Source organism: Solanum stenotomum, chromosome 2 (genome assembly GCF_019186545.1).
Source record: "Solanum stenotomum isolate F172 chromosome 2, ASM1918654v1, whole genome shotgun sequence".
Taxonomy (NCBI): domain Eukaryota; kingdom Viridiplantae; phylum Streptophyta; class Magnoliopsida; order Solanales; family Solanaceae; genus Solanum; species Solanum stenotomum.
In genome coordinates, this window is record NC_064283.1 from 25,857,148 (window position 1) to 25,884,157 (window position 27,010).

At 35.1% G+C, this 27,010-nt stretch overlaps 1 protein-coding gene across 2 annotated transcripts; it reads left to right on the plus strand.

Annotated features, from left to right (window-relative positions):
* Positions 1 to 5,263: 5,263 nt before the first annotated feature.
* LOC125855019 (two-component response regulator-like PRR37) lies at positions 5,264 to 27,010 on the plus strand. Of its 2 annotated transcripts, none has more exons than XM_049534651.1 (9): positions 5,264 to 5,475; positions 6,512 to 7,006; positions 21,132 to 21,293; positions 21,405 to 21,538; positions 21,768 to 21,929; positions 24,483 to 24,666; positions 24,791 to 25,229; positions 25,310 to 26,114; positions 26,637 to 27,010. In XM_049534651.1, the coding sequence occupies exons 2-9, from the start codon at positions 6,649 to 6,651 to the stop codon at positions 26,742 to 26,744; spliced, it is 2,352 nt and encodes a 783-aa protein (XP_049390608.1). In that variant the 5' UTR covers positions 5,264 to 5,475; positions 6,512 to 6,648; the 3' UTR covers positions 26,745 to 27,010. The 2 variants fall into 2 exon arrangements, with proteins under 2 accessions (XP_049390608.1, XP_049390609.1); XM_049534652.1 differs by having other exon boundaries at positions 24,791 to 25,223; positions 25,304 to 26,114.

The following is a 27,010-nucleotide window of genomic DNA, read 5'->3' on the forward strand; positions in this document are numbered from 1 at the left end:
CGCCCGTGCCAGATATCCTCATCTCTTTGTGGCTCTAGGTACTATATTTTGCTTTATGTTTGAGGACGAATATGGTTTCTAGTGATGGATAATGTAAAAATGTGGTTGGTTATTTTTAAAAAATTATCATTTTATCCCTCCCGATATCGACCCCTAGTCTTTTATAATTGAGTTTTGAAATTGGTTTTAAACTTTGAATTTAAAGTTGAGAATTTGGTAAGTTTTGAACTTGAAAGGCTTAAGTTGCTTAAAAGTGGTTTTTGGTGTCGTTTAGAGTTTCGAATGTCAGAATGAAATTCCATCATTTTTATCAGTTTTGGAATGTGGAATCTGATATGTGAGAGTTGTCGGGTTCAGATTCGGAGTCTTTTTGAGGATTTGAGGTCCTAAGTTGTGAAATTATGAAATTCTAGCCTTTGGGTTGACTTTTGTCAACATTTGGGGTTCGAATGCTTGGATAGAAATTCTGAGAGTTCTGTTAGATTCGGGGGATTATTTTAGGCCTAGGTGAGGTCTTAGTTGATTTTTGAGAGGTTCCTATCTTGTTGTAGCCTTTTTAGGTGTTGTGTTAGTTTCTTATGGTTTCCACGAATGTTGAGTGAAGGAGACCTCAGATTCATGTTTTGATACATCTTTTGAGTCTGGAACATTGAGTTTAGTTGATTTGCTTTTTGTTTGTGTGTACGGGATTCCAAACCAATCTCGAGGGTCCTTTCGATGTTTAAGAGTTGGCTGATTTTTCTAGACCTGGTGCGTCTCGCGATCGTGAAGTGTGTTTGATTTTGTGAACCTCACTTTAGCGAGGGACATGTCACTTTTTTCATGCCCGAGATTTTTGTGAACCCTTGGTCACTTTTGCTACATCAAAAGAGGGTTTTGATCTGCAATTTCGGGGTTTATACCCCATTTTTCATTTTTTAAGCTTGGAAAACCCTTGGTGGCGATTTCTAAAAGGATTTTTTGTGCTAAATCAATTGGGTAAGCTTTTATAGTCCTAAAACTTCATTTTCATTTTGATTATTTATGAATTCTAACATCAAAATTTGGGATTTTTATTGGTAAATGGAAAGGTTTTGCAAGAACTTGAGTTTTGATCTAAAATAAAGGTTATTAACTATTTTTTATCCCTTTTTCGAAATGGTTTTCGTCAATGAATTCCTAAAGCCTTAAGCATCATTTTCAAGTATTGATTTTCTGATTCAAACCTCCTTTTTGAAATTGGTTTTGAGATGATTGACTCATTTCTCTTAATAATTGATGTGGGTATTCTTGTTTTCGAAGAGTGATTGTGAATACTCGATTGTTATAGATTGTGTGGCTTTGGAAGTGAGTCGGAAAGAGAAAACTCAAGTTTCGGATTGATTGATTGCTTTAAGGCAATTGATCTTTTAACCTTGATAATTTAGAAGAATTGTTACTTTTCTTCATTATGTATGTGTTTGGGAGTAATCAGGAATGAGGTGAAGGGATTATTTTTTCCACTTGAATAATGTTAACCAACAAAAGGGGGGGGGGGGATGAAAAGACTTATTGATGATAATGATAAAATGTGAATTGCCTTGTTGTGGCCCCTATTTGATTGATTGTTGAATTGCTTGAATGCATGAAAGTGGACTTGAATTATATGAATTGTTGTCTCTGTGTGTGGTATGATATTGCTTGTGTGCATTGATTATTGAACACCGTGATGAGACACTTGATATAAAGCCGAAGGGAAATGATTCCAGCTTGTGACATAAATATCGAAGGGAAATGATTCCAACAGGTGATATTTTTATGATAAAAATCGAAGAAAAATGGTTCTGGTTAGTGATATAAATGTCGAATGGAAATGGTTCCGGCAAGTGATAGTTTGTGATAAAAGCCGAAGGAAAATGGTTCTGGTAAGGGATTTAATGTGAAAGTAGAAGGGAAATGGTTCAGACTAGTGACATTGTGCCGAAGGGAAATAGTTCCGAAAAATGTTGACCTTTGTGATCAATCTACTTGATCCATATATTTGCCTTATTCTATGCATGTGATTAAGCTAATTGACGTGTTTGATTGGTTTATTGATCGGTGAGTTGAATATCTTGATATTCGTGATCGAAATGCTTTGTACTTGGGAGTAAATGATTTGATACTTGTCGGTTGTTGAAATGTGACTTTTGGTCTATGATCTTTGAGCCTTGTGATTTGTGTCTTTTAGAACTGTTAGGTTGGGCTGCTTTCTGTCCAGGTTGTAGTTTGACGAGGTTCAGTTGTGATGGAAAAGAGTATTCGATTCTAGCGAGGTTGTCTAGTTTATTAGGTTGCTTGTTGGGTACTATTTTGTTGATACTCACCCCTTTCTTCTACACTTGTGTAGGTTTCGAGCCCGGACTCATGTGATCTTCTTCTCCTGACTTGGAGGCTTGTTGAAGGACTTGAGAGGTAGCTAGCTTGTCTTCTCGGCGGACCATCTTTTCCTTTTATTATGCTTTGTTCTATTTGAGAAGAAAACACATTTAAGACTTGTATTTATATTTCAAATTCTATTTTTACATTAGTGGCTTGTACACGTGACAACCAGATTTTGGGATTTTGTTTAGAATGAATAAGTTTTCCGCCTTTGTCTTGTTCTTGCTTTATCTTTCTGCATTTCTTTCATTTTCGTTGGGTTGAGGCTGACTTGTCTTGGTGGGAATAGACAAGTGTCATCATGTCCATTTTTGGATCGTGACAAAGATGTAGATCTTTTTTCGATGCAAATTTTACAGGGTATAGAAGACTCTAGAAGTAGACACCCCTTCAATGTACATGTTTCTAGATGAGGATATTTATGTAATTTATCTACTTTCTCTATTTTAATTAATATATCTTATTTTCTTTAGTTTGTTGTATATTTGAAAAATCACGTAAAAGAAATATTATAAATCATGATAATTAACAATTTAAAATATTTAACATACATGAAAAAATTGATTGACTCTCAAAATTTTATCGATGCCACAAAAACTAGGAAAGAAGAAGTAACATATATTATTTGAAAATGAAGTTAAAAACATTACAAATCATTATAATTAACAACTTCAAATATTTTAAAGGCAGGTAAAAAATTGGTTGACTCTTGAAATTTTACATTTGCCAAATAAGTGAGGACATAGGGCTTAATATATATTATTTGAAAATTATATAAAATACTATAAATTACAATAATTAACAATTTCAAATATGTAAACATCATATAGGAATTTGAATGACTCTCCAAATTTTAACCGTGTCACATAAATGGAAAGCAAAAGAGTAGCATATATTGAGCTCGTGCTCACATGGATTCCTATATCTATTATAAAAATAATAATTACGTTTATTTTTTAAAAAAAATTCTTTAATTAATGTCATCTTTTTTTGTTACTTTGTATTCCCCCTTTTGACCACAAAATTATCGTTATATGTATATATCTCATCATCCATAGTTTTCTCTTTATCATCCAGTGGGTGACGAGGATCTCATGGAAGCCGAGTATATATAAGAGGCGAGGTAAATTGTTAGTTATATTTGTAATGCATTTTATATTAAAAAACACATTCTCAATAATAAGTTAAATTATGCTACAAATTGTCTTGTCACTTTTGATTTGTGAGTTAAAGTAGTTTAATTGCATTACAATTGATGTGGGAAAGTAAAATATACCTACCTACCTTTTATTATATTATTATAATAAATGTTCTTGAAATGTACTTGCACGGTGAAATCTTGGTCGTACATAAAACGATGTAAACATATAATATCATTTTATTAGGTGAGACTTGTAAACAAAAAAAGTATCACAATTGCTTTTGTATCTTTTTTTCTATTAAATAGGACAATCATAAAAGAATTAAAAAAAAAAAAAAGATGAACCATGACTATGAGAATCGAGTTCAAAACTTTGCAAGTAGCATTAATTAGGACTCTATTAGGTATATGATGAAAATATTCTACGGAAAAAACATGGTAAGCACACCTCACTTCCACCCCGAAGGTTGCGAGTTCGAGTCACCAAGGGAGCAAAAGAGGTGGGAGCTCCTAGGGAAAAAAGAAAAAAAATCATGAATAAGAAGAAAATCAGTACTCTTGAATTTATAGCATTCTCAGCCCAAAAGAAAAAAAAAGGTATAATATAAAATGTTATTTTAGTTGACCTTTAACTGCTTATATTTTTCAATTTTGAATATGCACAAGTAAACATTTAAATTTGTATAAAGTTGTCGACGCTTACGTTCTACAAATGCAAATTATTCTAGTGTATCTCACGTGAATTGCCACATAAAACATGTGTATCTATTTGTTCAATTTTGTACAAATTTAAATATCTACTTGTGCACACCTAAAATTGCAGTTCAGTCAATAAGAATTCATTCGAAATACTAAGTAAAAATAAATAGCCTTTATATCGCTTTACTGAGAACCTCGTTTAAAAAATACAACGCCTGAAGTTAGACGAGATATTACGTTAGAGAGGATAAATCTTTTTTTTAAAATGCAAACTTGACATGATATAGAACATAACTATTACCCCTTCTGTTCCAATTTATGTGACACTTTTCATTTTTTTAGAGTCAAACAATTTATGTTTGACTGAGAATTTGTGCGTGAAATCTTCAATTTTTTTGAAATGAAATTTATATATTTGTAAACTACGTAAAAAGTATTATAAGCCACAATAATTGACAATTGAAAATAATTAAAAGATATATGAAAAATGTACGATCAAAGATAAATTTATTTGCATTTTAAGATTCGAAATTGCCACATAAATTGAAATGGAGAAAGTAATTGATACTAACAAGTTAAAAAACATGAAAAAAAAATACAAAGCCAAAAAGGTGGCTCATGCTATGATGGCATGGGGATGCAATTTACGGCAAAATACCTCTTAGATATTTATTTGCTGACTAGGACATATCTAATTGAAAACAAAGACAAAACAGTAATTTCATCATATATATATATTCCAGTTTTAAAAAAACAAGCGAACGTGGGGTCTAGCCCATTGACAACGACTTTATCCGCCTCCACTAGGTAGGTAATTAATTGATATATATATAATATATATATATATGCCCCCAAATATAAAGCTAATGAGAGAGGGTGCCACGTGTCTCTTTGTATCGGATCCGAGAAATCAAATAGATCCGCCCTAAACAATGCAGCGCCCGTATTTAGATTCACCTCCACATCATCAAATTTGTTCCTACGTGGCACCTCGCCTGGCCTCTCTCTTGCACCGTCACGTCACCCACGAATATAGTATACTCCGTAATATCTTCCCTTTCTATCGCCGTTTCTCAACCAGTAACAAAAATCCTACCCTTACACACACCAAAACCCTAGATAACCAAGATGACCTATAAGAATGGCATGAAATAGTAGTATTAATTTGGAATTTTATACCCAAACTTGTTCGAGGAGTTCCATTTTTTGTTTACCAATCGTGTGCCGGTATCGTTTCTGATTAGTCCGTCTATAAGGTAATTTTTGTGATTGGTTCTCAATTCGGAGGATTTGCTTTGTATTATTTTTTATTTTTTTTGGGTGGAGGTGGAGGTGGAGGTGGAGGTGGAAGGCTTCGTTTCTGTCATCTTTTCATGTAAGGATAAGTTTATATTTTGTTTCGAAAACAATGGAAAATGAATTAAAGTGGGTTTGTATATTGAGGATTAGTGAATTTTTAAGAAGAAAGTGGATTTGTATGTTGAGGATTTGTGAATTTTTAAGAAGATGAGATGCAGTTTTTGTTTTTAAGATCTTGATTGTTTGACTTTCATAGGAACTGAATCACTGAAAGTTGAACCGAGGGGACAGTTGAGCTTTATGTTGCTGTTCAGTTGATTTCATTTCATGCTGCCTAAGGCAGTACAAATGTAATTCATTTCTTCCAAAAATTTAATGAGATCTTGTGATCCATAATTATTTATTTTAGAAAATTAAAGTTTACAAAAATGGAAGCTTTTTGATCCTTAATTAGGCTCAAGTTCAAGCTGAGAAATTTGAAAGTTTTCTACATCAATTAAAGCTGCAGTTATTCTGATGGTGGGGTTTTCAGTGGGAGTGGGGGTGGGGATGGAGGAACATGAGAGAGCAAAGGCGGATCTAGGATTTAAGTTTTGTGGGTTCAACATTAAGGCTCTTAGCAATGAACCTATTATATCTTTAAAATTATGGGTTTATATCTACTATTTGTTTCAATTTCATGGATTCTTACATATAAATTTGTGCAAAAATACTAGTTTCAGGTAAACCCTGTGTAGGTATGCCACATCTGCCCCCGGGTGAGAGGAGGTTGTTATTGGGTGCATACTGCATAAGGTTGAGCACACTCGATCTAGGTATTTCTTGGGGGTTCCATTTTGTAGAAAGTGGGTGCTTTTTCATAGTTTAAGATGCATGCAAATTTTGTGTAAGATAAGCACTTTGGTAGGATATTTGAGTACTTAGCTTCCATGTATGTTTCATTATCACTTGCTTATAAATAATATGTGTTGACGTGCATGGATTTTGGTTTAGGACTAGTTGGAGAGCCGCTTCATTGAAAGGTTGGTACTTGAAGACAGCGGTATGTGCAATTTTTCTTCTAAACTAGAGGTTTGCGCACCAACTCAATCCGCTGCCTTATTCATCATTGGACTTTTTGAATCTGGTTGATGAGGAGTGTTCGGATGGACTCAAATGGTCCCCCAACTAAAAGGTTGGTGGAACTCAATCGTCATAGCATACAGGATGGCCAGAATGGAGTAAGGGGTGGAATTACTGGTGATGGACAGGGACTTTCAGAAGAAGATGAGTCAAGAATTAATGAGGATGTCGAAGGTGGGAATGAAACACAGAGGAATTTGGTACAAGTGCAGGCTGTTCTACAAACACAGCAGCAACAGCCCCCAGGGCCTTTGGTTAGGTGGGAGCGTTTTCTTCCTCTTAGATCCCTCAAGGTTCTGCTGGTGGAAAATGATGATTCAACTCGTCATGTTGTCAGTGCATTGCTGCGAAACTGCAGTTATGAAGGTTTGTTGTTATAACTTTGTTTCCTCAAAAATTTTGTCAGTAACTCAACACAACGACTTTTTCTTCCATCCAAGTGTTTGGTGTGTGTTCCATATACATATATCATTTATACACTTAAATATGCATATACATGCAAATACGATTTCATATTAGCTTTCTACCTGAATTTTGGCTGTTCATTTCTTTCATGTTAATGATTTTACACATTTCAGGGCATTCTCGTGCTGAATTATGATGTTACAGCTATTAGTTTTGTGTTCAATGTTTTATGGAGTTATTGGCTTTAAAGATATGTGAAGGTGTACGTTTCTAAAAGATATACATTTATCAGTTTCAAAAAAAGATATACATCAACTCTTTAGTCAAACATACAGTGAAACTAAATCGTACTTGGTTTTCCTTTCCCGATGCTTCTAGTTGGGAGTATTTCCTTAATGGAGTTACTGAGACATCTTACTTCTTGCTGTAAAATTTACCTGACCTCACTATGGAGGGCAAAAAGAGTTCTGGTATATCTAGTAGTAATAAGAAACACAGCCAGATTGGATCCCAAATAATATGATTTGTACTATAAGTAATCGGCCAACAGGAAAAGTTTACTGTTTGTGCAACTTATCCCAGTCTGTATCCAGTCCCAGTCCTTATTCAGCTGTCTGCTCAATTTTGTAGAGGGTGTTTTGACCACATTCCCATAGTGAAATATGAAACTATCCAAGTAATTCATCTTCATGCATTTAATGATGTCCTGGAGATTTGGATTCTTGTCTTATCAGACTTTCCATATTGCCGTGTCAATCCAGTCCAAAAATTTATTTCATGGATGCAGTAGAGCATAGCCTTGGTTTAACAAATAGTGTAATGTTTGGGAGTTCTTATCGATATGATTTCAGACGAAACAGTACAAAGATCTTTTCCGTTCATCCATTTGGCAACTCTCTATAGTCCTACTCCATGGATCACATGGTATCTTAGCCTTTTGGATTTCTATGATCAAGTCGCAAGGTGATGTGAAATGTATTTCAAAGTTAGGTCTGGAAAATCACCTACTATTGTAACAGTTATAGGAGAATGTGTCTTGTATCTATCTATCTATCTATCTATCTATCTATCTATCTATCTATCTATCTATATATATATATATATCTATATATATACATCCATCTCTCTCTCTCTCTCTCTTTCTAAATATGTATATATATATATATATATATATATATATATATATGAGATCAAGTAATGAATTTGACTAAAAAGTTAGGGCACAAAGCCTAAATAGTCTCTTATCTTTGGGCTGAGACTCAAAGTCATCCTTTGTTCTTTCACATGGAGCACTAATAGTCCCCCATATTTGCAATATTCATTCACTTTTGGTCCTCCCTAAAACTTTCCCCTTTTTATTTTGATGAAGCAAGGCTTTGTATAGCTAGCATCAAGAAGATGCAGTTACAAGAGATATGCTAGCTCCAACGACAGTAGGCCTTTAAGCATAGAGAGCTAATCAAAAAGCAAAAGAGGGATATTAAGCCAGGCTTAGAGAGCCAATGAAATCTACAAAAGAACCTACATCATTTACTGGAGCATAATAAGTCCAATTAAAGAGCAGTAACAGACATCTACCCTTGAGAAGTGAGATAGGAGTTGAAATTCCATCAAAACATCTTCTATTCATTTCTATCCAAACACACTAAAAATGCAACTAGGGATCATTTTCCAGATGTTCTTGATGGCTTTGCTGATTCTCCAATAATTCCAGCTTTTAACTGCTTCCTTTATAGTCAAAGGTAATGCCTAAGAGAGGTACTAGCATGAAGTTTCCTGCAAGTATGATAGAAAATAAGTTCCAAATCTCAGTACATGAGAATGGATAAATTAAAGGAGATGTAACAAGACCAGGTTGAGCATAACATGTAGGATTAGAGCAGCGACATCATGCAAATTTGGCATAGTGAGAGAGCTCATAGTAGCCCTTAATCTTAATCAATTTCATGGATAGTATTGGTGCTCATCTAATCGTGGGTCACTTCATATTCACCTATTCGTACGAATAAAGAGTACTTTTTGTTTCTTGTTTGAGTTTTATCTTATTAATAATTGTTTAGCAGAAGGTATCCCTTGACTATATTAGGAGGGGAAAAATAAAAAAGAAAATAGAAATACAATGTTGCCAGGCTTATTCAAGTTGATTATATGTATATCTAGATTTTGTCTTCTCGATAAAGAGAAGAGGTTTTTTTATAAAGGTATTGTTAAAAGATTTAGTATATGTTTCCTACGTCTCTAAGTTCTATACCAATTTATTGTAGATAAATGAAGTTGCAAGGAAAGAAGATTTTGAACTATTTTACTTGATATCTGAGGTGATGAACCTCCTGACGTCAAAAAAAGACTAAAATTTCAAGGGAGTACAAAAAGTAAATATTATAATCATGAAGTACTCTTAGTGCTACACGTGAAAGAACAAAGATCACTTTAAGTCTAAACCCAGTGTTAAGGGACTATTTTAAGCCTTTTTCTCTCAAAAAGTAGAAAACCTACAAAAAATATAATTTTGTGCGAATGATACCCGATCTGCTATACACAAAGGAACCTCATGAGTGCTTCAATCAGAAATAAGTAAGGGTATTCCTCAATTATACAAAGTTCATATGCTTTTAAAGCGCTTCTATTTCTTTATCTCCAAACGATCCACATAAATGCTAGAGAAGCAACATTTCATCTTGTCTTCTTTCCAACCTTCACAATTTCAATTGAACATTGACTTTTCCATGAAAATTGGCCTCACCGAATACATTACAAACCAACCCATATTTCCCACATAACCTTGAGACCACCTGACAATAAAGAGGGAGATTGTTAATGTATCTGCCTGAGCACTTGCACATGAAGCACCAATCAATGTGCATATTGTCATCCTTATTAAATTTCGATTGTCAATATCTCCCTGTTGTTGCAGCCTCCTCTCTTACTAGGAGTTTTTCATGATATGACTTAACAAAAAACACTCCACTGTTCCCTGTTCCCCATTCCCACTTCCATACATTGCAGTTATCCTATGGAGCTCCTTATTCATAAATCAATTCAATCAACTTCAAGAATTCTGCTTTTTCATAATCTTGGAAGTTCCTCCAGTACTTCAAATCCGCCAAAACTTCTCCATTTGTGCCCTCTGGCCCCGATGGACTGAAATTTCATTTTGGCACGAAATTATGAAAATGTTTGGAATAGTGAGTCTCAAAAGTGTTGTCCTTGCACACCCTTCGAGGTGGCCCACTGGTTTGGGCTTAGGACTTCCATGTTGGAGGTCTTAAGTTCGAAATCCCTTGCCACCTAAAGCAAGGGGTTTGCCTTCTGGGTCAAGCTCGTCACACCGTGCTTGGCTAGTGCAGGTTACCTCTCTTGTGTGGTTTGCAACTATTGCATAGGAGCAAAGTTTTACCCTATGCTCACCCAAAGGGTAGCGGCTACGGGTTTTCCTTGTCATTAAAAAAATGTGGTCCTTGCACAACCTGTGCCCCAAGAACTTACTCTCCCCCATCCTAACCTTGAATGAGACATAGTTGCCCCACTTGTGTTTTGTGAATATTTATTCCCTTGAAAGTAAAGCAACATAATCTTCTTCAAGGGAAATAACAAAGTCTATTGTGCCATTAGCATTGTTGTCTTTCTTTTCAAATTACATAGTAGTTGTTAAAGTTCTTATGTAAGTTTAGAATTTTCAATCAAAGAAAGAAGCCTAGTCTATGAATATGGTTCTCTATTTAAATATGGTTCTCTATTTAAACTATGGAGAACTAGATTGGTAAGTACCACACGGGAAGAATCTAGTATAGGCATATGATGTAAAAAAGAATATGAACAATAGAAATAGACTAGTTTCAGCACCCATGGGTGTGTCCTAGTGGTCAATGAAGTGGTTGAGAACCCTAAGATCTTAGGTTCAAAACTTAGCGGAGACATAAAATAGTAGGTGATTCTTAGGATCTGTCCTAGTCTTGGTGGACAGAGTTACTTGATATTTGTTGATGGTGGGAGGTGGCAGGTATCACGTGGTACTAGTTGAGGTGCACGAAAGCTGGCCGGACAGCACGGTCATAAAAAAAATAGACTAGTTTCTGAATTTTTTAGCTCCCTGCACATAGACTAGTTTTTCTTTTGTCATGTGGAGCAACCATTTTAACAATACTAACTTGGTCTTTTAGTTTTGTTTCCCCAGTCCCCTCGAGACTTTGTTAGTTGCTTGTTCTAGAATAGACATATGTAATGGAGCTAACAATACTTCTTTTGTATAGATTGCATCTTCTTGATGCCTGAAACAACTTTATGAAAATAATATGAACAATTGAAAAACAAACTTGGGACACAATTGAACACAAGAATAGATAGTTGTTTCATTGATTTCTAGAGTGAGAGAATCCCCCTCTCTAGACATCATTACATACCAAATGCTGACTATTGTCATATTCAATGACCTACCAAAGAACCTCCACCTGTGATACCCCAGGACAATGCTAGACACCTCACCTTATATTCCACATACTATCACCCAGGACTACTGAAACCACAAATTTGATACAGAAGAGCAAGTTGGTTGTTGCAATGATGAATCTCCACAAATCCAAAGATCACAAGATGTAGCAACATCAATCAGAGAATGATAGGCTCAAAAAGGTAATGAATCTTGCAAACAATGCCTAACATATTGCCAAGAGAAACTAGACAATTAATGGTAGGCACAACTACAATAATCATTTCCTCAAAATTTTGAGCAACTTTAATAAGCCCGAACTAAGCAAAATCCTAGCTTGGAGCCTATTTGGATTTGGTTATAGCTTTTGGCTTTAAGTGAAAGCTAGAAATTTTTTTGTGAAGGAAGAAGTTAGGAATTCTAACTTATGATTTTTGGCACAAAAACAAATGCTTCATATCACTTTTTTGTTTTACCCAAACACTACAAAAAGTGCTTAAAAGCTATTTTGGCTTAAAATCACTTAAAATAAGTCTATCCAAACAACCTCTTAGTTGGGTGCTAATAAATCAATAACCTAGAAGCAACAATTGTAAGCACTAGGTTAGAAGCAATCACTTGCTAACCAGACTAATAGTGGTCTCAAAGGAATTAACAAAATCTCTTCCTCGAGAGGATTGTCCAAGACTATTTAAGGAGTTTATGTTCCTTTCCCAGAAACGATGTGGGACTCCAACAATCCCCTACACCTAGGTTTGGACATTTAGAGTGTTGATAATATAAGACGGGGGGTCAACATTAGAAACAATGAATTGGGATGGTTCGACACTCGCTTTGATACCATATTAAAGAAATAGACATTGGGTTTCACTCAACCCCAAAAGCTAGCTCAAGAAGTGACGATTGCTCAAAGACCGTATAAGGAGTATTTTTTTCTTCCCACAAATGAGTGGACTCCAATACGCCAAGGTTGGACATTTGAAGCGTGGATTATATACGATGGGGGGCCCAACGTATAGAACAATGAGATGAGCCTGAGACTCATACCATATGAAGATATGGACCTAGTCCTAACTAAACCCCAAAAGCAAGTTTATGAGGGGAGGATTGACCAAGACCATACGAAGAGTCTATGTTCCAATCCCTCAAGCGATGTGGGGCTCCAACATTAATGAAGCGGTTAAGTCCATCTAACCTGTGAAAATCACCTATGGGACACACCTCGGTAAGTCGACAGTTTACTTTCATCAAAAAACTATTTTGTTAATCTTGCTAAGGATTATTAACTATATAGTAGGAAAGCTTATCAAGGGTAAATCTAGCATGGAGGAGATGAGAGAATATTTGTTACTTAATCATTTGAAAGAACTTCAATCATAGACATGTTCATTTAGACTTTAATAATTTGTTGGACTCTACAATCAAATTCAAAATTTAGAGAGAAATAAGGAAAACAAAATTCAAGGAGGACATGGGAAAGGAGCAGGGGACACAAAATAAGCAAGGGAGCGATATCAATGTTAGTGGTTAGGTAGCGAGCAACATCCAGTCCAGCATTCAAAAACAATGTCAAAATAGCAATGATACAGCGAGAAGGAAACTGTACTTCACTTTCCTCCAACCATTCACTAGAATATCCTAGGTTTGACCGCATATATCAGTGTTTTCTAGTTCTACTATAGTAAAAAAAACTTGAACTTGTTGAAATATTTGAAATGGGAGGGAGTATTTCAACATTTCTTGTATTGGCTCCTTTGAAGTTGCTTGTTCTATTAAATGATTGCTCCTTGGTAAGGGACTATCAACATCCACTCAATCTTGCTTTTCAGCTTATTGAAAACTTAATTCATGGTCTCCTTCATCTAAATTTCTAGTTGGAATATCCTTCATGCATGTTCAATTTCTTGAAACCTTGATTTAACATTTTCTTCACATAACAATATAGTTGTAACTTTTGATTTGAATACAAAATAAAATATTTACAAGTGTTTACAAGCCCAAAATTTGAAATAATATATCTAAACATTGAAAACTATAAACTAATTAAAAATATTTTTACAAAGTAGATTATAATTAATATTTTTATCTATAAAATTATATATATATTATGTCGGCTTGGTTTGGGTTCGGCCTAATTTTTAATCTATAAAATAAAACTATAAACTCATCTTGCTTGGAAGTCCTAAGAATGCAGCAAAAACAAAGGTTTCCTCTACAATCAATTGTGGAAAAAGCACATCATCTTGTGTCACGAAACCCACCTAGCACAACATTGCTCAATTCAGATATATATATATATATATATATTATGTCGGCTTGGTTTGGGTTCGTCTTGACTTTTTTCTTTTAATACTAAACCAAGAGAGATTGTTTTTTTTGTCAACGTCAAACCAAACCAAACCATAAATAATTTTTTTCCCGGTTTGACTTGGTTTGTCGGTTCGGTTTGACTTTACAATTTGGCTTATACACCTTTTTTTTGGGAGGGTAGAATGTACACTAACCTTACCTCTAAGATAGAAAGATTGTTTTGGAAAGATCCTAGGCTCAAGTGTAGCAAATTTAAGTACAAAGAGTAAGAAAACAATGAGGAAAAAAACATATCAACTAACAAACGAAGCAATGCAAATCCTGGCAGAAAGGAACAAGAACATCAAATGGTGTGATAATCGAAATACAATATACACAACAAATTATGATATATGTCAAAAGCAAGAACTACAATATTACAACTACTACAACACACCTAAACAACAAGACAATTCTCCACTAGCTACTAACCTTCTACCTCAATATGTGTCTTCCAACCTATCTATCTACAATCATGTCCTCAGTATCCTAAAGTTGAGGCCCATGTCCTGTTTAATCACTTCTCCCCAATACTTCTTCGATCTCCCTCTCCCTCTCGTGCCTACTATAACCCATCTTTTACAACTCTTCCCCAATACTTCTTTGGTCTACTTCTATCTCTCCTCATACCCTCTATAACCAACCTCTCCTCATACCCTCTATAACCAACCTCTCACACCTCCTCATTGGCATCTACATATCTCCTCTTCACATGTCCAAACCAATCGCAATCTTGCTTCCCTTATCTTGTCAACCATAAAGGTTACTCCTACCTTATCTTGGATATCCTCATTCCTAATTTAATTGCTGCCCCCAAGACCTAGCTCAAGTGGCAAAAGGTGGAGGATTTGTGGCTTAGATCGCAGGTTCAAGCTCGACACCATGCAAAGTGAAGCCCGGTATTTAAGTGGAGAAGGGTAGAGGGGCGGGACCATTATCCACCGAGTTTAGAAGGTTGTGATTGGTCCAAAGGGCGAGTCACAGACGGATTTCTCAGTTATCAAAAAAAAAAAAAATTATTGCTCCTTGTATGCCCACACATCCACCTCAACATCCTTATTTTCGCGACATGCATCTTTTGAACATGGGAGTTCTAGACGGGCAAGCACTCAGCCCCATACAACAAAGTTGGTCTAACCACCACTTTATACAACTTACCTTTTAGTTTAAGTGGAGTCTTTTTATCACACTGGATTTCGAATGCAAGCCTTCACTTCTTCCACACCGCACCAATATGATGTGTGATATCATCATCGATGTCTCCACTTTTCTGAATTATAGACTCGAGGTGCTTGAAACTCTCTTTCTTGGGATAAGCCTGAGTGTCTTCCAATCCAATCCATCTAAAAAAATTCCTCATAAAGTGATTTTTTTTTGTTTTCATGGCCAAATACCCCGCTTAGTATTAGTAATGGTCTTCAGACTAGAAGGCCTTGTTAGGCCTCTTGCATTCTCCAGAATTGGGTTAAACATTATTCATTTGCCGAGATGAGATGAATAACATTGATGATGCTTCTCTTGAATTGCCTCGTTCTTTGTAAGTTCATTTATCAAGCAATTGTCTTAAGGCGTACATAAGCAACAATATATTGTGATGTTGGCACATCCATTTTTTTTATTGCAATATAATGCATTTAGGCAAAGCAATGCTTGAGTCTTCAAGGGTTTAATCTCCTTGTATATAATGTTTTTGGTAGAGTAAAAAAATAATTCAATGTTTACTTTGTACCTAATGTTCTCCTTGAAAGAGACACTTTTGACATAACATGAAGCTTTGGGAAAGAGTGATAGAGGCATAAAGCTTACGGACAATACAAGAGTAACAAAAAGTTGGGTTGGATTTATACATGGTAGATCTACAATGGAGGTTGTATTCTTGCTAAGAATTTGATGGACATTTATCTCTAGAGGAAAATATATGTACACATGGTGTTTATTGACTAAGATATAACATATAGAGTCCCAATAAAAGCTTTTTGTTAGGTGCTGAGAAGAATAAAATTGATATCAAATATATAAATCCATATATATATATATATATATATATGGATTTATATATCCATTAGTGGGAGAACAATAGCAAGAGATACAAATGCGTGTTTACACTTGGGATTGACATTCGGATCGTACTTGCTTACCCAAATTATGAATGAGCTCACTTACATAGGCCTAGGAGCCGAGCTGAGCTCAACCGAGTTTTTTACCGTATTGAGCCGAGTTGAGCTGTCTTTTTAAGTTGGGAAAAGGCTCAAATATGCCATCGAACTTTCAGAAAAGACTCATTTATACCATTCGTTATAAGTTTGGCTCATCTATGCCATTATCGTTTAAGAAAAGGCTCATTCATGCCATTATATTTTAACTGTGGTTTTGCAAAACCATTTTTTACACGTGACCAATTATAATTCGGCCACGTCATTATTATTTTTTTAATAAAACAAATCAAAATTTTGAACAAAAATTAAATTAAAATAACCCACCCAAATTTTAAAAAGTCCCTATAACCCATCATTAATCCAATCCTTTCATTTACTTTTAATTAAAATTCCCTCTATGAAGCTTTCTGAAACCAGAAGACACAGGATGGAAAATACTTCAGAGTTCACTTGGTAGAGTCTTGTCGGAAATCTTTCTAGAATAGAGACTACTTCAACTTTTTAATACACTCAGAAAAATAAGGAATTGTGCAATCTACCCACGAGAATGTACTTTCTCTCCATCTGAACTGCCTGAAACTTGGAGAAGCTCGGTAAAGAAAAATGAAAGGATTGGGTTATTGATGGGTTATACGGACTTTTTAAAATTTGGGTGGGTCTTTACTTGGGTGGGTTATTTTAATTCAATTTTTGTTTAGAATTATGACTTTTTTTATAAAAAAATAATGACGTGATCGAATTATAACTGGTCACGTGTAAAAAATGGTTTTGCAAAACCACTGTTAAAAAATAATGGCATGAATGAGTTTTTTCTTAAATGGTAATGGCATAGATGAGCCAAACTTATAACGGATGGCATAAATGAGCCTTTTCTGAAAGTTCGATGGCATATTTGAGCATTTTCTGAAAGTTCGATGGCATATTTGAGCCTTTTCCCTTTTAAGTTTTAGTTGTGTAGTGCTACTTCATTAGAAAATTAAATTTATGATGAATTCGTTCGAAAAATATAACCATTACTAGCGAAATTGGTAATTGCTTTTAACTTGATTTAATTATATACAATATTAGTCTAATTAGAACTCAGTTCAAATGACATTAATTTAATACGAACATAGAATAGAACTCTCATGCAAAAGACTATAAAACAAAAATAAAGCGACGACAAATTCAATAAGCTTATACAATGTTATATATCTTTGTTACCTCTTTTTAGTTACTCCACAAATTTTTTTGAGGAAAACTAAAGCAACTATCTTCTTTCAATTACTATCAATTTTCTATCCAATATCCATGGAATATAGCTAACTTGGCAACACAATTTTTTTAAAATTTGCGACAGAGGAGAAGGATTTGTAAACTAAATTTGGAAGATTACTGTAAAGAAATAAATTTGTAAATTTGTAGAATCAGCGTAAATTTGAAAGATTAATGTACAAAATCAACCGATAATAGTCCTCCTATTTTTCCTTAACAAAACAAAGAAGTTGAAACAGATTGTAAAAACGGTTTAGTTTCAAGTGAATCAAACAAAACAAAAAAATTGACTGAGAGAAGAACAAGAAGAAGTTAGAGTTGCAGAAAAATAATAGAATCACAGGCCTAAGATAAAAAAACTAACAGAAAAAAAAAACAATAATTGAAGAGGCAAGTCATTGAAATTGAAAGAAAGGACAAAAATCGTTTTAAATGATAAAATAAAGGAAAAAAGAGAGAGAAAGAGGCATGTGTAAAACATTATTTGATATTTGTTTGGTCATTTATGCCACTTAAGCACTTAAGGGTGAAATAATTTTACTTAAGAAATGTTAGGTGATCGTAGGAATACATTATACTCCCTCTGTCACATTTTATGTGAGGTAGTTTGACTCGGCACAGAGTTTAAGAAAGAAAGGAAGACTTTTAAAACTTGTGGTCCAAAATGAATGATAGAAATTTGTGTGACTGTAAATCATTTCATTAAGGGTAAAATAGATATTTTATAGTTAAATTATTACTTAATATAGAAATGTCTTATTCTTTTTGGGACTGACTAAAAAGGAAAGTAAGTCACATAAATTGGGAGAGAGGGAGTAGTAAATTTGGATATAATTCTAGTGTTTTAAGACATTTTCCCTAACAATATATTAAAAAAAATTAATCACATCAAATTATTTAAAGAAGTACACAATTATAAATAATGGTTATAAATATGAATTTTTAAATTGACATTTTGCTAAGTTAACTAAGATTAATGGATAACTTCTAGTTTTAAAGTAATCATTACATGACCAAAGGGAGTCGAACTTGATCTTTGATCGAACTTTAACCGAGCCGATCCCCGAGTTGACTCGACTCTATGCCTATTGCCTACTTAAGTAGTACAATGGGATCCCATAGTGCATGCTATTTGTTGATGCAGGCCAGGTATCAATCAAAAGCTTGAACTGTGGGGAAACTCTAGAGAATAAGAAAAATAAAACTGAATACAAATTGAGTTGACTCGCTCTACGCCTATGCCTACTTACGTAGTACAATGAGATCCCATAGTGCATGCTATTTGTTGATGCAGGAGCAAGGTATCAATCAAAAGCTTGATCTGTGGAGAAACTCTAGAGAATAAGAAAAATAAAACTGAATACAAATTAGCATAAATTTTTTTAAAAGATTTAGTCTGTATAAGAAAAGTGAAGTAGGGGTGAGATAGATAGGGTTGTGGTACCTAAATACAAATAATTCAGATATCTTTTACACAATTAAAATAATGTGACCTCTTCATCAATGAATATAAGTTGCCAACAAGTACCCTCGTCCTTTTCATTGTTGTGTTCCTTTGTTAGCCCTTGTTGAATGACTAACACTTCAATCACCCATTCTATTGCATGTTTCTTTTGCGTGCTATAATAGTTATGCACTGGTTTCCTAGATCTTCTTCACTCACTTTTGTATTCCTGTAGTTGCTAGGAGATAGATGCTAACACAATGTGTATTTGTAATGTAGAAGCAGTTTTTCCCTATCTATTTTTTTTCTTTTTTTGATGAAGAGCAGTTTTACCTATTTAATATATACCCTTCAAAAGATGAATGACCAAATACTAAACATAGTTGTCATACAAGAACAAAATCCTACAATAATGTGCCAAACATTACTAATTGTCGTGTTAAAAAGTGAGTAACTTCAACTGACAATTGTATAAATATCACATTACCAATTTTGTGATGCGGTAAGCAACAAACCTGTAAAAACATTAAAACACTAATTAAACTGAAATCGAAAATGAGCTACCAGATAGTTAATGTAACTTTGAATCAAACCAAATTTACAGAAATGAAAGGAATTACTTTTTGGCAGATGTGCATGCTAGTACCATTACAACAAAAACAATTTCGGAGCCAAAAGTCTCAGTTCAAGAATTGATCCTTTAAAGGCTAAAGGTGGCAAGAAAATCAAGAACAAAATATCACAACAAATCACATGAACAACCAGAGACGGTGCATGAAAGCTGCAAAGTTGCAATCTTTATAGTTGCGTTGTTCTGCCACAAAAAAAAATGATTAAATTACATCTCATGAGAGTGTTACTGTCAATAAAACACTAACCAAAGAAAGGCTGTAGAAAGATCAAATTTAAGAAGATAAAAATGTAGATGTGATAAAATCCTTGTTGTCTGCTTCAATATGACAGAAGCATATTAGAAATTCTTAAGATAACAATAATTTGGGAAATAGATGGGGAAACAACTTCAGGAACACTAAACTTGTCAAGAGTAAGCTTCACTTGTCAATGTACTACCTGAGAAAACTTTCGTAGCTAAATTGATACATAATGATCTAGTAGCATGATAAAGAGTAGAAAACAAAAGTAACAAAATATTAACAGTGATATACATACCTGGCAACAGTGTATTTGAGGCAGAAAGAAGACAAATAGGATAATGGGACTTCATCATCCTATTGTGAACATTTACATAGAGCAGTGAAGAATGTGCAAACGTTGTGGGGAAAAGTTAATACATGGGAAGATGGAAAGTAGAAATAATTAGTAAAACTAAGGTAATTCACATTGCTGTTAATAAGGAATTTAAAAAGCAGGTATTTAATTTATTATGATGAAAATAAACTGCATATGTTTAGGGAGGAGTTGGAGCGTTAAAGTAAGGACATGGGTAATTAATTTACAATGATGAAAATAGACTGCACACTTTTTAGGAAAAAGTGAATGTGGAGCATTAAATAGGGCTGATGAACATTTTATTTACTCACCCTTTATGTAATATAAGTATTATTGTTAAATTAGATATAATCAGGATTTGATTCAATGCAGTCCAAAATTCATTACTGCTTCTGAACGTGTAATTCAATGTTCAGGTAATTAAAATATTACTATTTAATATTTAATTTATTAGATGTCTTATAACATTTTGATTGACAACAAAGGCAAAATCATAATCCCACTTTGAAGGCAGGAACTTCCTAACTCTTAGTATAAATGATTATATGCCAATGAAAAATATAGTGAACTTCTAATATTTTTATTGTATATAATATTACTATGAGATTAGCTTAAATGGATCAACATGATGTTTGAGGATTCATATATTCAAACCCAATTTGTTTGAGATTAAAGCATAGTAGTAATTGTAGTATGCATCATAATGAAGGTTTTCTTTCCTTGGTAGACACAATCGTGGTAATTATGATACTTGTCCTCCAACTCCTACTAGACAAAGGATCTGGATGGACTAATTTCATACTGCAACCTACAACTAATTTATATATACTTGCAGCTCATTTACTTCATTACAAATATTTGCAGCTCTAGTGTTAAGAAGCCTAAGAAAACATTATTCTTCTTTAGTGCATGTTATTACTTGATTCTGCAAAAGGTTCCCCCAATTCATTTGCTTCCATCACTTGTTTTTTTCTTTACTTGCTGGGTAAGTTGGCTTTCTTATGAACTGAAGCAGGTAAATATGCATAAGAGGATATGTACTAGATAAAGGAAAAAATTCTTGTTCTGAGATGGTATTTCTTTTCGAGAGAACATGGATATCTCTGAAGGTTTTTTGGAACTCAATTGTTTGAGACTTCACCAAGACTTGCTGATTTTTTATTCTCTTGATCCGTCCTCTGTCTTTTTTATTTTCTTATCGAACGTATTACTATGGAATATTGGCAGTTATAGCTGTGGGATATGCCCTTGAAGCGTGGAGGATTCTAGAAGATCTAACTAACCATGTTGATCTTGTTCTGACGGAGGTGGCCATGCCATATTTGTCTGGGGTTGGTCTCTTGTCAAAGATTATGAACCACAAAACTCTCAAGAATGTTCCAGTGATTAGTAAGTATCTTTCCTGCATAATTTTTTTTGCTTATTCATATTCACAATTTTGCTTAATATCTTGACGATATTATACTTTTAACTGCTCCATCTGATGAGTTTTGTGTGCAGTGATGTCTGCTAATGACTCTATGGGTATAGTCTTTAAGTGTTTGTCAAAGGGCGCAGTTGACTTTTTAGTGAAGCCTATTCGAAAGAATGAGCTTAAAAATCTGTGGCAGCATGTTTGGAGGAAATGCCACAGTGTAAGTTTGTGCAGTCATCTTTATTTGTAACTGGAAGTTTTGGGAATGCCCTCTTAAACCTCAGACAGTAATTCTTGGTTTGGAAGCACCTTATTTGACTCCATTTCAAACTGGAATTTTAACATGTCATTCTTTTAGACCTCTGTTCTTCATGTTGTCTTAGAAAGACATTAGAACGAACCGCATATTGAGTGACCCATTTTACTTTGATTTCTCATCCTTTCCTCAGTCAAGTGGAAGCGGAAGTGAAAGTGGTATACAAACTCAAAAGTCGACGAAATCTAAAAGTGTTGAAATGTCGGGAAACAACACTGATAGCAATGATGAAGCTGAGAATGGAAGCTTTGATCTGGACGACAGGGACGGAAGTGACAATGGAAGTGGCACTCAGGTATTATTTCTTCACGGCTATAGTTTGGCATGACTCTTCTATTAGTGGTCTCTTATGTTGTAGCAGCTGTCCAGTATGTCCCTGTGCAGTTCCCTTTTTATTCACATGAAGGGGATATCACAGTTTCTTCTTCATTCTAGTTAGTATCTGAAATTGATGGGCTTGAATAATCCAAGTAAATGGAAGATAATATTTTTAGGTGTCAGACATTTTGTTGAAGTTTGGTAGTTTTCACAAATTTCTGCTCATCTCAAAGGCATGGCCAATACATATATCTATTGTATTAGACAAATCGTGCTCCAACTATCCAGCTCCTTGGTAGTTATTGCTTCTGCACAATCCCGCCCACCATGTTTTCACAATAATTAGTTTCTCTCATTGCCACACTACTTCACCCTTCTCCATTTAGAGCTTTTCAAATTGAATTTTCTCTTGTACCCACAAACATTAATATGTTGAAGTGCTTTTAAGCTATCAGTTAACGAATGTGATAGATAACTAACTAACCCTGTTAATTCTTTATCCCTTTGATAAATTATAGGTAAAGTTGTCATTTTGTTCTTATGTACAAAAATGGAGAAGAGAACAAGTTGTAATGCAACTTTTCTGTTGTCATCATCCAGAAGCTCACTTCTGACTTTATCCAAAAGCCCTGAAACTCCTTTCTCTCCCATCATGAGCAGTTAGCCAGACAACAATCAAGATTGGATAATTTTAGGTCAACAAATCCAGGCTAATAAGAACTTATTTTCCCAGGTTAGCAACAAGCCAACACTTGTTGGAATAACCCTGTCAATTTTAGGTTAGGAGTGAGCTGACACCAGTCAACACTTAAAAATGCTTTCAGGCTGAGTTTTATATCGGTTACTTAGAAGTTATTCTGTGAAGGAGAGAACCTTGCCTTAATGGGTAAAGTTATTGCCATGTGACCAGGAGGTCACAGGTTCGAGCTATGGAAACAACCTTCTACAGAAATGCAGGATAAGGTTGTATACAATAAATCCTTGTGATCCGCAGATCCTGCGCACCGCGGAAAGCTTTAGTGAACCGGGCTGCCCTTCACTTAGAAGTTATTCCGTGTTTGGGTAATTTTGATTTTTTTTAGTCCTTGGAAAAGAGAAAATAAGTACAGATCTTTCTTTGCGTTGTTTTGTAAATAAGCAACTTTTACGTTCCTTAATCTATCTGTTAAGCAGACAGAGAAATGGTGGGAAGTACAGAACTTGAGATCGGAAAGTGGCGGAGAACAACGGGTTAGACCAGAGAAGATGGTGGGGATCTGGGAATCATATGGAGGGAAATTGGGGAATTTAGGTGAAAGACCAAAAAGCTCCCTATTTAATGAGATTGGCAGGGTTTTTTTAGTGAATCAAAAAGTGTGTACATTGCCAACCTATTACAACCATGTACTAGGTAAAAACTATGCACACATATGATTCCCCTAATTCTTTTTTCCCCGGGATATGCCCTAATACTCTGTAGCTAAATAGCTTTGTAGAATGATATGGTCAGCCAATTATGCCGACATAGTTACTGAAATCTCTGACATGATTGTTTTGTATTATGTTAACTGTTTCTGATTCTATAGAAGAGTGATCATAAATTGTTCATCAAAATAATCAGTTGTATTGAGATAATAGCTCAGACCAATAGTGATTGTGATTAATGAAATTGATTAAATCAGAAAAAAGCTGCTCAACTCGTACAATATAATCCAAATCAAGCCGGTTCGTGATCTCTGAGATTCCCTTGCTTGTGTGAACCTGTAGAATATCTAACAGTTACCTCCCATCTAGTTTGAGTGATTGCACTACCATTATTCTTGCTCTGGAGTCTGGATTTCCTTAGACTCCCATGTCCTATCCCCTCTCTTCATTTAAAACTTGACCATAAAAGACTGAAACTATCCCCAAAGTCATGCAGGTTGAATAAGGAACATATTCATGGATGGTTCAATTTGGGAAAACTAGAATTGCCTCAAAAGTTTTGGTCAATTTGGGCACCTAATATAACCCATATTGATTCATAAGAGAACACTGTAAAAAATAGAAATAATATATACTCGGTTAGTTAGGAATATTTTTGTCTCTAAGTGTTCACGCACACTCTCTATAAACAAAAAAAAACTTTTGATTTGGTTTTGTGGGTGTATCTCTCTCTTCAAACTCACTCTCTTTATAATTATGTTGACTCGGGTGGGTTGGTTATCATGACCCATTGTTTAGACCAAAGGACCCACTTATCTTGACTCAAGTGAACTTCCAGCATGGATCATGACCATTCAGTTGCTCAACATGTTTTAGCCCACCCATATTTTGTTCTACCTTTATATTTCCACACATTCCATGAACAGACTAATACATATTTTGCATAGTTGTTGGCAGCAGAAACTGAATAGCTAGCTCATGTCTGTGGATTTGTGTCTTAAGTTATTGTAAACTCAGGAATCATGAACTCCAACATCTTGATCCATATTCTTACGCTAGGTTGCAGACAAGGGTTTGCAGCAACATTCTTCCATTATAAATCATCTTCTTATTTCTTTTTTGGCAGAGTTCATGGTCTAAAAGGGCCATTGAAGTCGACAGCCTCCAACCCATGTCACCATGGAATGAATTGGCAGATCCCCCTGATAGCACTTGTGCCCAGGTTATCCATACAAGGCCAGAAGCACTTAGTGCTACCTGGGTGCCTGCAAATGCCACCAGAAAATGCCTCAATGAGAAGGATGAACTGGGTAGGTGGCTCTTCCACGCCCCATGGATAAAAAAACATCTTAGATCAAATTCTTTTATTCTGTTTACTTTTGTTATTGTGTTATTATATAATCTGTTATATTCATGATGTGGTTTACATCTCAGGAAATGCTAGAATGGGTAAAGATTTGAACATGGGTGTCACTATTGTTCCAGAGCTTGAAGGCCTATCAGGTAAAGTAATGGATGGTTTAGCAGCTTCTATTAAGGACAAACATTTGGAGTTAGATCCTAAGGATAATGAGAATATGGGTAGAAACCTAAAGCTGAACAAGGAAACACGGGAAGATGACCTGAAGGACAAGGATGTTGGTTATATGGGTGACATAACCAACACATGTACGCCTCAAGTAGAAAGTATGGCCAATGAAGTTCCTAATGATCCTTCCAAGATCACAAACATAAAAGAAATTGCCACCTATGACAGTAAAGACATGCCTTCACTTGAACTTAGTTTGAAGCAACTTCGAGATGTTGGAGAAAATGGGACTGGTGTTCAAGAGCGAAATATACTCAGGCATTCAGATCTGTCAGCATTCTCTAGGCATGTGTCTAATCTGTCACTAAAACTCAACAACCTGAGTAAAGAAGCTACAATTGCTAATAGATTGTCATCACATGCAGGTATAATGCTGCTTCAACTGCTAATCAGACTCCAACTGGAAACGTGGGCAGCTGTTCACCAGTTAATAATAGTTCAGAAGTTGCAAAAGCAGAATCAATTCATAACTTGCGATCCAAGTCAAACAGTACCCCTAATCAGCGCTCAAATGGAAGTAGTAACAACAATGACATGGGCTCCTCGACAAATAATTTCTTCAGCAAACCAGACACATTAACTGACAAGCCAATAAACAAACCTGCAGTCAATGCCCATCCCTGTTCTGCATTTCAACCAGTGCAACATGGACATAATTCTTCTCTTCAAGCTATGGTTCCAGGAACACAAGATACTGCAAAGGCAGCCGTGGGCCAAGCAAGAGCGATGCACCAGAAGTTCCAAGTTCAGCACCACCATCATCACTACCATCACCATCACCACCATGTGCTTAACTTGCAGCAGCGACAACAGCTGCTTAACAATGATGATTCGTCTTTGCGAAATGCTGTTGAAGCTGCTCCAGATTGCGGAACATCTGACATGGTAGGTACTCCTGTTGAAGGAAATGCTGCTAATTATGGAAGTGCATCAGGAAGTAACAATGGAAGTAATGGGCAAAATGGAAGCAGTGGCCAAAATGGGAGTAGCACTGCTGTAGTTGCTGAAGGAACAAATTTGGTTGCTGAAAATGAAACTGGTGAAAAATGTGAAATTGGCAGTGGGAGTGGGAGTGGAAGTGCAAGCAGAAGTGGTGATCACTCGGCTCAAAGAGAGGCTGCTTTGATTAAATTCCGACAAAAGAGGAAGGAGAGATGCTTTGAGAAGAAGGTAATTGTTATGGTTGCAGTACTGTTGAAATTTATTTTAGTTACTGTAGTAGTTTCTACAATAATTAGTTGTCTAGGTTTAGGATGGATTTGAAATTTGAATTTTTATTAGGTTGTTTTAGTTGTTGAGATATTTTAGCTCTTTTGAATTGCAGGTTTTCTACACATTATGTGCACAAATTGGCTATTTAAATCCCTTTTATGCTTAATACCAAAAAGATTGAGAGACATTTACAACCCTTTTCTGCTGCACCATAATTCTGTAGTTTGTTGAGATCCCACTTAAACTTTCTTTTTATGCCGTTCAGCATACCAATTCCCTTGTCTTTTTCCTTTTTCCTTTATCCTTTTTATCATAGTGTATTTTTGCATACAATAACTTGCACATGAAGTCAATGATGCAACTTTGCCTGCTGCATCTCATCAGCAAAATCAAGAGTTCTTTGCGGCTCAAACTTTGACTCACAAAATTTAGATGGCAGAGGAGCAAAACTTATCTGAATTTTCTTCCCATGTATTTTAGGTCCGGTACCAGAGTAGAAAGAGACTTGCAGAACAGAGGCCACGCATGCGAGGGCAATTTGTGCGTCAAGATGCAGACAAAAGTAAAAGCAACAATACAAATTCCTGACCCCTACCGTTTGAATTGGATGGTTGATGTCAAATGAGTTCAAGAAGCTTTAGCTTTGATCGCCTAGGTAGGGAGGAAGCAGTTCGGTAAAACAGCTAAATTTATTTAGTTGAAGCATTGCTGTCTAGTAATAATTGCTTATTGGAGATCATATTAATTGGGGAGTCCTATGAAGACGTCTTTGTTATATAGTCAGTTTGAAGATACTTATTTTACACTTCTAGATGTTGGGATACCCTAATAAAATTCTTCAGTATGTTGTGCTT